Source organism: Manacus candei, unplaced genomic scaffold, assembly GCF_025592945.1.
Source record: "Manacus candei isolate 608988 ecotype Guabito, Panama unplaced genomic scaffold, ASM2559294v1 h1tg000049l, whole genome shotgun sequence".
Taxonomy (NCBI): Eukaryota; Metazoa; Chordata; class Aves; order Passeriformes; family Pipridae; genus Manacus; species Manacus candei.
In genome coordinates, this window is record NW_026138097.1 from 7,442,501 (window position 1) to 7,456,743 (window position 14,243).

The following is a 14,243-nucleotide window of genomic DNA, read 5'->3' on the forward strand; positions in this document are numbered from 1 at the left end:
CCCAAGTTCATTCACCTCATCATCTATTTGCCTTGAAATATGCAAGGACTGCTTTTGAAAATTATTTTAGAGAATAATGCTAGGAGTCACTAGGATTTTTTTTTCCACCCAAGTCAACCTGAAACTAGACATACAAAGAATCTCACCAGAGTATTTTCCATTTAGGATAAATTATTTTGACATTTCTTAAAAAAGTCAAACAGATCTCTCTCAAAGCTTCACTTTCTTGGACAGGTAGGCAAGCAGGTGACACAGATGGCACTGAAGTAAATGCCGCTTTGCCACAGATGATGGTACATTTCCTGCACAGCACACTGAGGCTACAAAGATGCTTCACAGAATGACAGACTATGGTCTCAATCCAGTAAGTCCTACTCAAATCAGTAGCCTTTATTCACATTAGAAACACTGCTGAAATTAACAGGATTGAACTATGAACTAGTCACGCAAACAAGCACTTGGGGGGGGGAAACAAGGAAGACTGAAAATTACAACTGATAAATATTTTTTATTATATACGTCTGTATAGGACAAATGGACATCGCCCCTGTATTACACAAATGGGGTTTCTAACTTCCCTTTCGGTAGTACTTACTAATATGAAAGCACTAAGGTACTGTGTTTATTGTTGCTTTTGAAGTGTAAGTCTTCACTGAATTCAACAAGAAATAAAGCTTAAAAGCATTCTACATGAGAGGATATTTTTGCTGTTTTCTTAAAATTCAGTCACTTTATGAATGACAGAAATCAATACCAAAATTTAATCATTACTCCAGAATATTAAAAATGTTAAATGCTAAAATATTAAGCTAAAATTAATTTTTGGTTTTTTTAGTTACACAATATATCTATTGTGGGAAAACATAGCATTTTCCCATAGTTCTTTATGCTTTATAGCTTGCTTTCATTTTTTGATATATTACAAAGTGATTGACTCCATCAGGTAGTGAAGAATTTCATCTATTTTCTTCTATTTTTTACTGAAGAGAAATAATATTTTTTATTATTACAGGGAGGATGTGATGCAGTAAAAATTTTCAAGGACTTTGGGGGAATTAATCGAAGACTTGCTTAATCTTATAGACATGGGTTGAATTTTGCAGTTCTTAGTTACACAAAAGGTGTTGAATGGGAGTTTTGTGCAGCAGTCAGGATCTCAGCCACTAATAACCTCTCAGTTATTTTCTTTTTCTCATTAGCAGTCTAACAGCTAACAGACTAATCTGAAGCTGCTATGGGATGCAAGATGAATTACAGCATATAAAGCTTACCCTATGAAAACAGGTGAAAAATCACAGGCAGCATCTCTCAAATGGTACCCGGGGCGAGCTCCTAAGCAGGTACCAGCCCACAGAGCCGCGGTGGCTCCAGCAGCGCTGTCACTTTGCATCACTGAGGTCTGGCCCTAAAATGAGCCCATAGAAATTCAAACGAAGGTATTTTGAGAAAGTCACTTTGGGGTGGTGATACCTGAAGCCACTCAGGTGTTCTGCTGACTCAATGAGAGGGGTACAAGGGGCTGACACCGGGAGGCTTTGCTCTGTCCCCCTCACTAAGCGTACCCACCAAACACTTTTCAGGCTGGAGCAAGGAGGATGGTGTTGGCCTGCTTCCTCAGTGCCCTAGGCAAAGGGAGAGGGGTGAAAGGGTGCCCTGGGTCCCTCAGTTTCCATCAGGAAATATGCAGAGTTAAGAAAAAATGGCCAGTTTTGACTACTCACACACAGGATTTGTAAACCTGGTTTTACTAGTTCTGAATTTTTATTGCTGGTAGATATCTTTTTCCTCTGTGTGAGAGGAAAGCCTCTTGCATGATGCGCAAGATAAAATATAATGAATGTTGATATCTACTTTTCTACTCCTTCAAAAATGTTGATATCTACTTTTGTGAAACAGATTTAAACTAAACATCACGTGCTAGTCAAGTTAATAGTGAAAACATATACGGCTTATTAAATGCCCACTTTTTTAGGACTAACTGTTTCCAGTCTGGAAAAAACCCTAACCAGCCAATGTGTCTCACCTTTGCTCCAGAATCTTTTCATTTTGTCCCATCATAACTCAGTTCTAGTTCCACACATGTAAATTACCTGAAAAGAGCCTTTTCAATAATATTAAATAAGGACTATTACAATAAAATGATCTCACACTATTTAGTGTTTTGTTATTTTGTTACTCTGTATTATGGAATCTTCAAATTATATATGACTCATAAGACACTTCGGTAAAATCAACGTTTCCTAAAGCTTGCACCTAGATTAAATGCTGATACCTTCCTGAAGCATTAAAACAAAACTGCCTTGTAAAGGAATCCAACAAATGTGTGAGTAAAATATTTTCTGAAGCTTCCTTTTAGACTACACACAATAATACGAATGAAAGCATGGAAAAGTGTTGTATGAATTACTACTATTTCTGCATTCAGAGCTGCGTAATTGAGAGCTAATTAATATTTCTTTCAGAAAGATAAAAAAAAAACCACTGAGAAGCAGTGTACAAACTGTGAAGAAGTTTCAGGGAAAATTGCATTTGTGAGCATCAGCTAAAGCTAAAATATCTGCTAACTATGAAGACAGATGCATATAATGCTCTCGCATGCAAATCCAACAATAATTTCAAAGTGCAGTTCACAGCATTCTTGTCTACTTAAACAAGCATTATTATAAATAAAACTTTGAGCCCATCGCACTGATACAGGACAAGTATTTACCACTGCTATCATCAGAATAGACAAACTTATTTTTCCCCAAGCACAGATTCAATAAAGGAAGAAACTATACTGAAAAAAAACCCATAAATTTTTTTGTTTTAAAAATCATATTAATTTGGAAGCAGTTGCCTTGTAGCAACGAATTGATCCTGGAGAAGAACACTTTTTCCTTAGCTCTATCATCTCTTAAAACTGACGAAGCTTTTAAAGAAAGTTTTCTTAAATTGTTAGAACACGTTTATTTTCTTGCAAATTAATTCTTTTTAACTCTTTATGATAGCTTTGAATCCCATAAAGAAAGATGAATTATCACATACTGAGCCCAAGCTGTGAAACAGGAGGAGACAAATAGAGACCCCTACTGTGTTTAACAATCTAGAAGAAATTCCAGACTCAAAAGAAAAATTTTCTGTCCCTTTTCTCAGACCACAAAAACTGTTAGTATGGATTTGAACAGTGGAGGGCACTCTTGCTATGCAAAACCCGGTACTGACCTGGCACACTCGGTTTGATCTATTCAGTAGCCTAAATCTCAGAATTTGTTAAGTAACAGCCACCTGTGGCACAAGCACTAACTGTACTCTGGTTAAAACATTTGCAGTTTCTAATCTGCGCAGTGAAGCACTTCAGTATCTCAAACACTGGTGCCTTTCTGCGTGGATGCAGATGTGGAACAGATGCAAGCTTCACAAATTGTTTGTAATATTTCTGCAAGGTATCATATTAAACAGGCCCTGTGCTATGTTTTTCAAAATCATAGAAATAGCTATTCAGTTGGCTGTTATGGCATGTATACATTAATTTCAGGTTGTAAAGAATTTGTGTGCAAATAATGATGATGGCTGTAGGAACCACCTTTATTTGGAATGCATCAACTTTTACTGGGAATCCTAAAAAAGAAAACAAACAAAAAAACCGAGGCCAATGCTTCTAACATAGCTGAGATGAAACAGACATTGAAAAACCAAAACAAAACAAATAAACTAGAAGAAAGAAGGAGCAGCGTAAATTCTGTATAGCTTTCCTATTTTGAAAAGTGTATCATTAACTACATCTTAAACTATGTAACTCCTAACATCCTGCATGAATGAACAAAGCCAATCACTCTCTGAACAAGCACAGAAACGCTTACAAATTAGTGTTTGAAGGCTCACAAGAAGAGAAGCTGATGTGAGGACCCAATCCTTCATCTCCTAAGTATCTCAAAACTGAACTCACAAGTCCTGGACTCGGTGACACTACTCCTCAGAGTAAAATTACTCACAATCAGGAGTGCTTGAAAGAGCAAACCTGGAGTGATTCAATGTCAGTTGTGCAGCTCAGTCATTTTGGCCTTTCACTGTTCCATATACTGCAGTATTGCACAGGATAGCAAAGCACATAATGATCTAAACAAATCCATGAGCTTTCATTATTTCCAGATCTGGGGACATTACAACATCAACAAATTCCCAAATGAAAACTATCAAATGGCACCAGGAGAAGGGATCTCCTGAAACACTGAATGACAAGTCGGTTTTGATTAACTGAAACAAAAATACGGCAGCACCTGCAGGGTTAATTAAGCAGCTCAAGATGCCGGGCTTCACAAAAGGAAACCTTTTTCCTTCTTAAAGGACTGTAAACACTTGTGCTGAACTAGATGGGCATTTGATAAGCTGTACAGCATGTAGCAAACTCCGAGGGATCTCTAGTTAACACTCAAATTCAGTGTTAACACTTAACAGAACAGTGGTAAGCCGTGCTGCCAAGGTCAACTGCACAGATGTACTAATTGTATTATGAGCTTGACATCTAGTGGCCACCCCTGGCAGGGCAAAGCAGGCAAAGGTTAAATCAGCAAGCCTTGTCAAAGCACTTCTAACTACCCACCCTCAGGGAGAGGAGGCCTGGGGAAGCTTTCTGGTGCTCCGCGATCCCACCTTCTCCCCGGCAATCCCAGGCTGAGCTCCCGCAGCACCCCGCGGCGCGGCGCGACCCACCCGCGCAGCGCCCACCTGCGCCCCCCGAACCCACCCCGGCCCGCAGCCCGGCGGCCACCGCAGGAGGTCAACAGCCTGCCCGAGTACTTCGGTGCGCCTCGCTCTCTGGCTCAAAAGTTTGGAGATTTTGTTGGTGTTTCTTTTGCGAACAGTGATAGAGTTCAGATTTTTTCGGGGGGGAGGGTGTGGAATGGCGAAACTGGGGAGGGGGGAGGGAACACGCCATACACACCAGTGTTAGAGAGTGGCAATAAGAATTAAAGAAGGGCTTTTTGTAAAGATTTATCTTATCCCACAATAATAAAAAAGTCCCCTCTCTTTAGTCCTCTATCTTTTCACTTTTCAACTTAAAAGAAATGGATTTTTAAAATGTGTTGCTTTATGGTTTTCTATCACCCTTATAAACAATTATTTTTCTGGTTTTCACGATTTTGAAGGGGTTTTCCTTGGTAAGAAGAAATGTACTCTAGGTCTAACAGCATTACAACTGAACCAGATCCTAAAAGTACCTTTTGGCCTAAATCCCCTTTTTTTGTATTAATGGAAAACATTTAGTTAGGAAAACACCACTACATTAAGTGGGGAAGTTTTAGAGTGTAAAGGAAACAGGATTTACATTGATATGTACAATTCGATACAAATTTACTGCTGAAACTAGATTTACTTGTGCTTCCTCTGGAAAAAAAGATACAGAAAATTACTCTTATTTTACTAATACAATACTATGAAAGAAATTATTTTTACATGCTTCATTTTGGAAAATGTGTCAGTACTTAACTATTTTATTGTCATGCCAGACCTGGTTTATTATCAGCAAAAGTGATTGACTCATGCCTTGAATGATGGATTGTCAACAGATATGCTTGTCTATTCTTGGCAGTCAACAAATCAAATGAAGGAGAGATATCCAGAAAATCTTCCCAGGACTCAGACTATTTTTCAGATGGCACTATTACTTGCCATTCATTAGGCTATTTTTACTCTTTTTTTAATGCCACACATTTGTTGAGTTGTAGCTTTTTCCTCTCTTAGGCAAGGAAAAGTAATTTTCAACAGCTAAATGTATGCATATTAATAGCTTAATTATACAGAATTTTAACCACCACACCTTTCAAAATTTCCTCCCTCCCACTCTGAAAAAAGTCTTAATGTCTACCTCAGGAGATCACTTCAAGACCAGCATCACTAGATAAAATCTGACCCAGTTTTGTCTACTTTCATTGTTATATATACATCAACAAATTGGCTGATTGCTGTAGTTTCCTTATTATTCCAAATAATTTTCTATTCCTAACACAATTCAAAGCAGAGTATTTTTAAAATTATACAAATAGAGATGTTACATAGTTCAAATGTTAAGTCTCTACTGTAATAATAGAAGTATTTATATAAAGTTTCAATTACCGTTTCTCACCAAAGGCACAATTTATAGCAATACTTATTTGGCCTTTTTCAAAACAAAAAGCCTTCTCTTACACTTGCCTCAGAACAAACGTTTGCAAAAATCACCTAAGTTTTATGTTTACTGACAGCTGCTTGCGACTTAGCAAGTTTTAAACGCAACAGTGTCTAAGCAATAGAGAATACCTCTATTTTACACGGAAGAATGTCCCCCCAAAATGTGTTTTAACCCTCTGTATATGCAGATAGAGCAAACACACGTGAAGCTGGCTGCTACATATTGAACTGCGTCGTTGCTGGAGCTGAGCAAGTGTGCCTGTGGAGACACCCCAGAAGAATACCGAGTGCAGTCATGAAACTGCTCAAAACTACACAGCCCGATCCCATTTTACCAGAATGAAAAAGATCAACTAGTTTAGACTATGTTGTATGTATTGAAGTGTGGGTGGAAAAAGAGGACCAATATTTTAAAAAATGACTGCAAAAGGCACATTAGAAAACTGCCATTAACAGTTCATTACAAGGTGATCTCTTCCACCTCAGGCTAAACAACGATACCTCTTTGCCAGAAACTTCACGTGAGAAAGTCCAAAGCATCATTTGTCATCACTCTTACCAGAACCTCACCTGCACACTCTTGACAATCACTCTTCAGCATTACAAAAAAAAAAAAAAAAGAACAAAAAAATCCCCTTTCTATTATCCTTACCTTAAAAATACAAATGTCTGTGGTTTAATTTAAAAGTAATCAGAGTTGAAGCATGTGCATTGTATCTACAATTCCGATTCATTTGTAATCTGTTGAATTAGGCAAGTGTATCAGAAATGATTTACAATGATTTACATTTACTGAGAAACTGAGATTATTGTATTCTACAGTCATCTGAGTCCTGCTGCTGCTGTTTTTAAATGATTTCCAGCAGACCTTCTTATTTAGCAACCTCAAAGTGTGGGGTTCTTTTAATAGGTATCTTTTGTTCACTCTTCTACAGTGCAATTGTTCAAGAAATATATCATCAGCTGTTTGTTAACACTTCCCTTCAAAATTATTAAAAAAATATATTTTTAGCATTTCACTTTCAACAAATAATTTCAAATAATTTTGAGTGTGTTATCTGTAGTTGATGACATTGCTAATTATCTTCAGATTTCCAACAGATTATCTTGCCACCATGACATTGCCCTGTTTGAATGCAGTTGTGTTATGCTGTAGCCCAAGCTGGCTATAAAATTATTTGTTTAAATTCTAAAACTTCTGCGATAACGTTAACGCAAAAGTTATGGTGCGACAAGTCAACTTAAAACTCAGCCTAATGTTTATCTTCCATTCTGCACACCAAACTGCCAGGCTCTTTCTGCTACTATGACTGTCCCTTCACTCCAAGGATTACATTTTTTGATATTAATTTTTAAATGGTTCATTTTATAAAATCTACTTTGAGGTGGCATTAAACATGATTTCAATAAATAAAGAATAAGCTTCATTTGCTTATTCTTGCATTAACTCCTTTGTAGACGAACAGCAAAATGAGTGAAAAGGCCACATGAATCAAGTAATACTGCTTAAACAGTTTGCTTTCTAAAAACGACAAATATTCTTGCACTGTGCAAACTATTTTTGGCCTGTTGCAAAATACACTCAGGAACTGTAGCAATATCTTGATTACAGCTGTGAACAGAAACGAAGGACACTGACTTGACAAGAAGTGTTCCAATTCACGAGATTTGAAGCTCTCATTATATTTGGCCTATAAAATTGCTTTCAAGTATGGCAATCGTTAGGCTTCCTAATATAACGTGTAAATGATTTACATTACACTAATGCGCACTAGATAGCCCTCTGCTCGTGTAGCCTGTCTCCACCTTGTTCACATTTCTCAAATGAAAGTGCAAAACCACTACTTCAGCTTGTTAATTGTTAACTACCAAGGGTTTCACTCTATTAATTAAAATATGTTTTAATAAAAGGAAACATAGCACATTTTGATAACAGCCTTCTAAGGCTGAAAAGTATTTACACTTGCATTTTAGGGCTGCTGTGAAAGCCGATTTTGTGCTATTCACGGACCACAATAATAACGCTTTAAAATTCCTCACTGGGATGCAATGTAGTCCTTTTGATGGAAAGACTGTCTTTCTCATTCGGCAGAAATAAATCCATTCATTTGATCATGTAGTCATTGAGGGCAATACAAAACAAACCAAGTGTGAGAAATTCTATGTGATGAAGTAAACAAAACAAAACCCCCCCAAAAAAGGGAAAAAACCCCATTTCCATGACAAAAAGATTCTTTGTCCTTAATCTACCCACCATATGCAAGCGTTTCTTTTTAGCATATCTCTTGTTCTAATCTCGGGTGACATGGCTACATAGATAAGATTCACAAAACAAAACAAAAACCTAGTTTAACAATTTTTTTCAATTTATTAACTTGCCAGAAGTGTCATAATGAAGTAGTAGGGTTTTATTTTTCAGTATTGAAATGGATTCAGAGGATGTAAAAGTTTATAATGCTAATGATAAATTCTTAGACCTAGAACCCACACCAACAGAGATGGGCTCAACAAATCTTGTTTGCATAATAAAATATTAACTCTCATCTGCTTGCCTACACTAATTTATTTTACATGACCACAGTTTCCTAAGGAAAAAAAAAATTTGAAAATGCACTGCTTTGCTCCTCCACTGTGACAGAAGGAAGCATTTCTTCGTGTTCCTGTTAATGTCAATACCCAAGTGGGTTTTCCTGGAGCAGTAGCAGTAGCCCCCTTAGCAGTGGGACTCACTCCCTGCCTCCTCAAATACCCTGGGAAGGAGCAGGAGGCTTAACAACTTGCCAGTCTGACAGATGTTTTAACCTGATGAAGTGGATTCACGTTGCCTTAAGCTTCAGGGCTGTAAAGTTCGGATACAATAGTCAAAATCCTTCTCAGGCTTCAACTTTGCTGCCTTTCTCTACCCAGAGATGCAACTTAAAAGTAATTATAGTTTTAAAGCAGGAGAAGGCCTTTTTTTTTTTCCTTTTCGAAGGGAGGGAGAGGGGGGATAAAACAGTGGAGGAAGGGGCCTACACAGAAAGCAGAAAACATTGGGGCTCCTGCTTGGCTACGTGAGAAACTAAGAAAGCAGTGGGCTCTCTGCAAAGAGGAAAAGAAAAACTTTCAAGTGGAAGCTTTCAACTTAGCCCAGGAGAAGGGAGCATGGGCTGTGGCGTGCCTTTGCACGCTGCAGCGCCAGGGACTACTAAGAGAATTAAAACTGAAAATTATAAAAAAAGAGACACAGAAGGAAGAAGAAAACCCTGCAGCCCTATTCTCGAAAATAAAATTACAGCAAAGTGGAAATAAGGCGTGATCCAAATCTCTCCAGCCTTGGACACTTGTTCACGAGCCGCCTGGCAACCCAGATGCATAAAAGCAAGTGTGCGTGTGCCTGCGTGTGGGGAGGGAGCGAGGAATGGCGGATGGGCGAGAAAATAACCCGTCCCCACAGCAGCCGGCGCGACAGGGGCTGGTGGCGGTGGTGGCACTCCGTGTCACCTACCACTGATAATAATTACAGTCGCAGCAGAGCCAGGAGGCGAAAGGGGAAGGGGGGGGGAGGCGAAAAGCTGCTGTTCAATCTTCTCGAAAATAATGAAACCAACTCCGCTGGCCCTGCGCACCCGAGCGATCCTGCCCGCCTCTGCCGGGGTCCCGGCCGCTCCCCCGGGACAGACGGGGGGAGCGGCCAGGGCAGCCCCCGCGGGCGGCCCGGGGCGACGGGGGCAGCCCCTGGCAGCGGCTGCGGTGGGGCTGCCCCGTGGCCCGGCCGCCCGCGGGAGCTCCTGCAGGGCACCCCAGCCCCGGCTGTCCCAACTTTCCTGCCGGTGGGGCGAGGGGAATATGGCTTCTGTCCGCTCCGAGCCTCTGCCAGGAGGGAGCAGGAGGGAGAAAAAGGGGGTACCCAGTCACACAGCGCGAGGGAGCGCAGCAGGAGCAGGCAGGCGCTGCTCCGGGGCGCCCGCTCCTGCAGCTGGTGGAGCCCGGGTTAGTAGGGAGGGAGGGCCGACCCCGTCGCCGATCCCAGCCGCGATCAAAGCGCTGGGGAGGCCGAGAGGTTGCTGCTGGGAGGGCTGGTTAAAGGCAGGGGGTGGGCAGCAGAAACTTGGCAAAACTGCGAACTTCTCAGTTCCGCTGCTTCTTCCCCCAGCTGCTTTAATTCCCATTCTCCCGCTGCAGTGCGATTGCGCTCCCATGTTCACCATCACCATAAATTCACCTATCTCCATCCGAAACACCCTCACAAAAAAGAGAGAGAGAGAGAGAGGAGAAAGAAGCCGCCAGGAGCCCTTACCGTGCTCAGAAACTACCTCCGCTTGCAGCTCTTCGTCCGACCTGAGATGCTGAGGTTTCGCTTGCTTTCGACGAGACATGCTGCTAACTGAGCCGTCTTGACTCTGCTTTTTGCAGAGGCATCAGCGACGTGGAGGTGGAAAGGAGAGGGGGGAGGAATTGGGAACGAGGGAAGGAGGGCTGGGGGTTGGAAATAACTGTTCACAAATAAAAGTCGAGTTGCAAAACAAACCAAACAAACAACAGAAAAGGCAACAAACACCACGGGGAAAAAAAAAAAAAAAGCAAGGCTAACCAGCCAGCCAAACTGGGAGTGAGTGAATGAGTGCGCGGGTGCGCGGGTGAGCGAGCGGGGGATGAGCCGGGCGGGGTGTGCGCGGAGCGGCGGGGTGTGCGCGGGGCGGCGGGCTGGGGCGGCTGCGCGCAGCGCGCATGGGGCTCAGTAATTATGGTTGTGAATAATGCATGGCGATTAATGGTGCTGGGGGCGAGCGCGGATTGGCGCGGCTCCAGCGGACTCAGGCTGCATATGTAAATGAAGGACGGGGCTCCGCAATTAGCCGCTTCGCTCCGCCAAATGATGCGTCTCCACGGCGCCGGCAGCGCCGCCTGCGAGAGGCACCGACCGCGGCGGCGGCAGCGGCGGCGGCGGCAGCAGCAGCAGCAGCAGCAGCAGCGAAGCACACACGCACCACGCAGAAGGGAATCTGTTTTGCACACACTTTACACAACATATGTGCAAGGTTCACTTGTTGGGAAAGGTCACGATCTTCGCTTTTCTGTCCGTCCTTCTTTCTTCCCCCTGTCTCTCAGTTTCTTTTGCTTTGCTTTCTTTCGGGCTTCCCCCACCCCCCCTTTCTTCACATCACTCTGCGTTCTCTTCTCTCTCGGTCTCCCTTTCCCCAGAAGTTGAGCTGCAAGGCATCTGAGGCATCTGATTTCTGTGTGCGTGTGAGTAATTTCTTCCCAGGAGGAAAAGAAACTTTTGTGTAAGCCTTTTCTTTTTCTATTTCTTTTCAGTGTGCTTTCTTTTTCGGCGTTGCTCTGCTCTTTCCCCTTGGTCTTCACATGCTTGTCTTTAGCTCTTCCTCCATCCTGTCTCCTTTTCCGTCGCTCTTTCTGTCTCCCCTTCCCTGCTGACTTTTGTTCTGTTGACTCTCTCGAAAGCGCACGCACGCAAACGCAGAAGACCTTGGGTAGTTTTGTCTTTCACCTCTCCTTCCTTCTTCTTTGTCTTGCAGCTTCTTTCTCCAAGCAGAGACTCCCCGTTGGTGGTGGTGGTCACTTCCTGTTGTCCATTGGTAGGAAGTTTTTTTTTCTTTCTTCCCCCTCTCTCTCAGGTTGTAATGACTTTTTGTGACACTCCTCACCCTTCCGCCCACCTACCCCCCCCGGCTCAGCCGTGTGTCCTTTTAGCTAATGACAGCGGGCTCGCGTGTGCGCCGATAAGCAAGTCCTTGGTCTCCAGCAAATAGCATGGATCCTCTCCCAGTTTTGGGGGGTGGGGGGTGGCTGTTGTTGTCGCTGGGGTAATCCCCCCTCCCCTGCCTTGCCTCGTTCGCAGAGGCTCCGGCAGCCGCTCCCTGCGCGGCGGGTCCGCCGATCGCTGGCTCCGCTCCGTGCCGAGGAGCCCTGCGCACACCGCGGCCGCTCTTGATTTCGGGCAGATAAACTTTCAAGTTTGGGAGCGGTGCGGGTCACACGGCAGCTCCTCCTACTCTCCTCCTCCTCCTCCGCCTCCCGTGCCGCGCTGCCGGGGCTGCCGCCGGGGCTGCCCCCAGCCCCGCAGCCCGATGCGCTCCCCGCCGCCGCCGAGCCTCCCTCTCTGCACGCACTTTCCCAACAGAGGCTTTTCTCGCAGGCCCCCCCCTTTTTTTTGTAAAAGTGAGGAGGGGGGGTGGGGAAAGACTTCCCTCTCCTCCAACCCCCCGCTTCCTCCTCTATCGCATTACAAGTTACCGGGGAGCCGGGCCTAGCCTCCCCCGCCCCGTCCCGCCGACTCGCGTCCCTCCCGCCCCGTCCGTCCCCCGGGGAGGCGGGCGGCCCCTCCGCCGCGCAGCAGCTCCGTCTCCCCGGCCGCCACCACAAGTTGCCGCTTCCCGTGGCCGTCCCTGCCCGCCTCCCCCTCGGCCGGGGCGGGCGGGGAGCGTGGCCAGCCCGCTCCCATGGCAGCCAGCCGCCGCTAGGATGTACCCCACCGTCGCCGATCGCCGTCGCACCGCGCAGGGGCCCGCAGTGCGCGCACTGCCCTGTCGCGCAGCTCCGCGCCGTGCTGTGCATGTGTGCTTTCGGGGCGGGGGGCTACTCCTGCGACCCCCTCCGCCGTTTTGCTTTGTTTGAGGGGGTTTTTTTCCCATTTTTTTTCTTTTTCTTTCTCTCTCTCTTTTTTTTTTTTTTTTTTTTTTAAATCTGTTAGTCGCAGCCCGGCCCCTGCGCGCCGCTTCCCCGCCGACCCCCGCCCCGTGCCGCGCTCGGCGGAGCGGCCCCGGCCCCGGCCCCTGCCTTCGGAGGGGTGCGCAGGCGCAGCCCACCTTACCGGGCGCGGGAGGGAGGCGGGCAGCTCCGCGCATGGGGCCGGGGATCAGTGAAAGGGATTTCCTCCTAATACCCCCACCCCAGCCCGTGTAATCCAGCCCTAGTCCTTAAAACACACTAACCCCGGCTTCTTTGGGAGCCTTCTCTATGTAAACTTTCCCTGCTGATAGCTCCCTTTATCTCGTGCGCTCTGATACCCTGTCTCTGGGCTTTCGGTTTATTCCCCGCTTTTATGTTGGTAGGCAAACCAAATAAAGTTAGAGGAGACAGTTTAGGCCACTTTGGATAGTTTGCTCCAACGTACAACATCAGTGATTTCTGTGGGGCAGGTATTCGTTAGAAACGGGCACTACCCTTAAGGGAAACAACACTGAAACGCCAGATCAATGCCTTTTTGGTACTAGACGAGTGTACTTTTCTGTCCTTCGTTTAGCGAGATGTATGCACGACACCCCTCGCAATGATTGCCCGCTTTATAATTAAAAAACTTGTTTACTGTCTATACATTCTAATACATCTTCTTTCCGTGCATCAATCCTCACTGAAAGTTTGGTCGCACTGAGCGTGTCTCGTTTAAAATATACGGAGACAGTCGTGATGGTTGAAATCTGATGCAATTTTCTAATATGAAGTGGGAGGGGACGAGCCCATTAATTGAGCATGGTTTTTTTTCCGTCAGATGTAGGGAGTTATTGCATTCGGCTCACACGAATAACACGTCGCGCGCGTGGGTATATGCTGCATTATATTGTAGGCAGAGGGCAGGTGAAAGCGAGCGGGCGTTCAAGTAACCTTCAGCACCGCAGCCGCGAGTGGGGAGCTGGAGTTAGGGCTTCCCGTTCAAAAACCGAGAGGGATATTTTTTCCGACTTGCTTTATGTGAAGAGGCTTAGCTACTCCCTGTGACCGAAACGTTTGCCCGGAATGAGAGAGGACGCACTTTCACCTCGCCCATGCACTTTTTTCCCCAATTGCAGTAGTATCAGAAGTGTGTCAATTTTCATCCAGTCATCTTTTGAAAGGATTTGTTGCTGTTGCTGAGGCAACTTTTTTTTTTTTTTTTTTTTTTTTTTTTTTTTTTTACCCCTAAACTTAGGCGTTTTCTAATGGCTCAGTGTCTGGTAGTTCCCCCAGCAGCAGACCATTTACTGAAGTGCGTTTTAAAAGTGCGATGTGGGGGGGGAGAAAAAAAAAAAGGCAGCTCACTGACAGCGTTATAAACCCCAAACTTTGTCCTTTGTAAGAATTAAAATGCTTGAAAATTAATATGATTTTACGGA

The 14,243-nt window shown here is 44.4% G+C and overlaps 1 protein-coding gene across 3 annotated transcripts in view; it reads right to left on the minus strand.

Annotated features, from left to right (window-relative positions):
• Positions 1-10,561, minus strand: part of SALL3 (spalt like transcription factor 3) — a 47,415-nt gene extending 36,854 nt beyond the window's left edge. For all 3 annotated transcript variants that reach the window (XM_051798872.1, XM_051798871.1, XM_051798870.1), the window contains exon 1: positions 10,430-10,561. In XM_051798872.1, coding sequence (XP_051654832.1) covers positions 10,430-10,508 — 79 coding nt within the window. In that variant the 5' untranslated portion in view covers positions 10,509-10,561. The remainder of the gene's footprint in view (positions 1-10,429) is intronic.
• Positions 10,562-14,243: the final 3,682 nt, after the last annotated feature.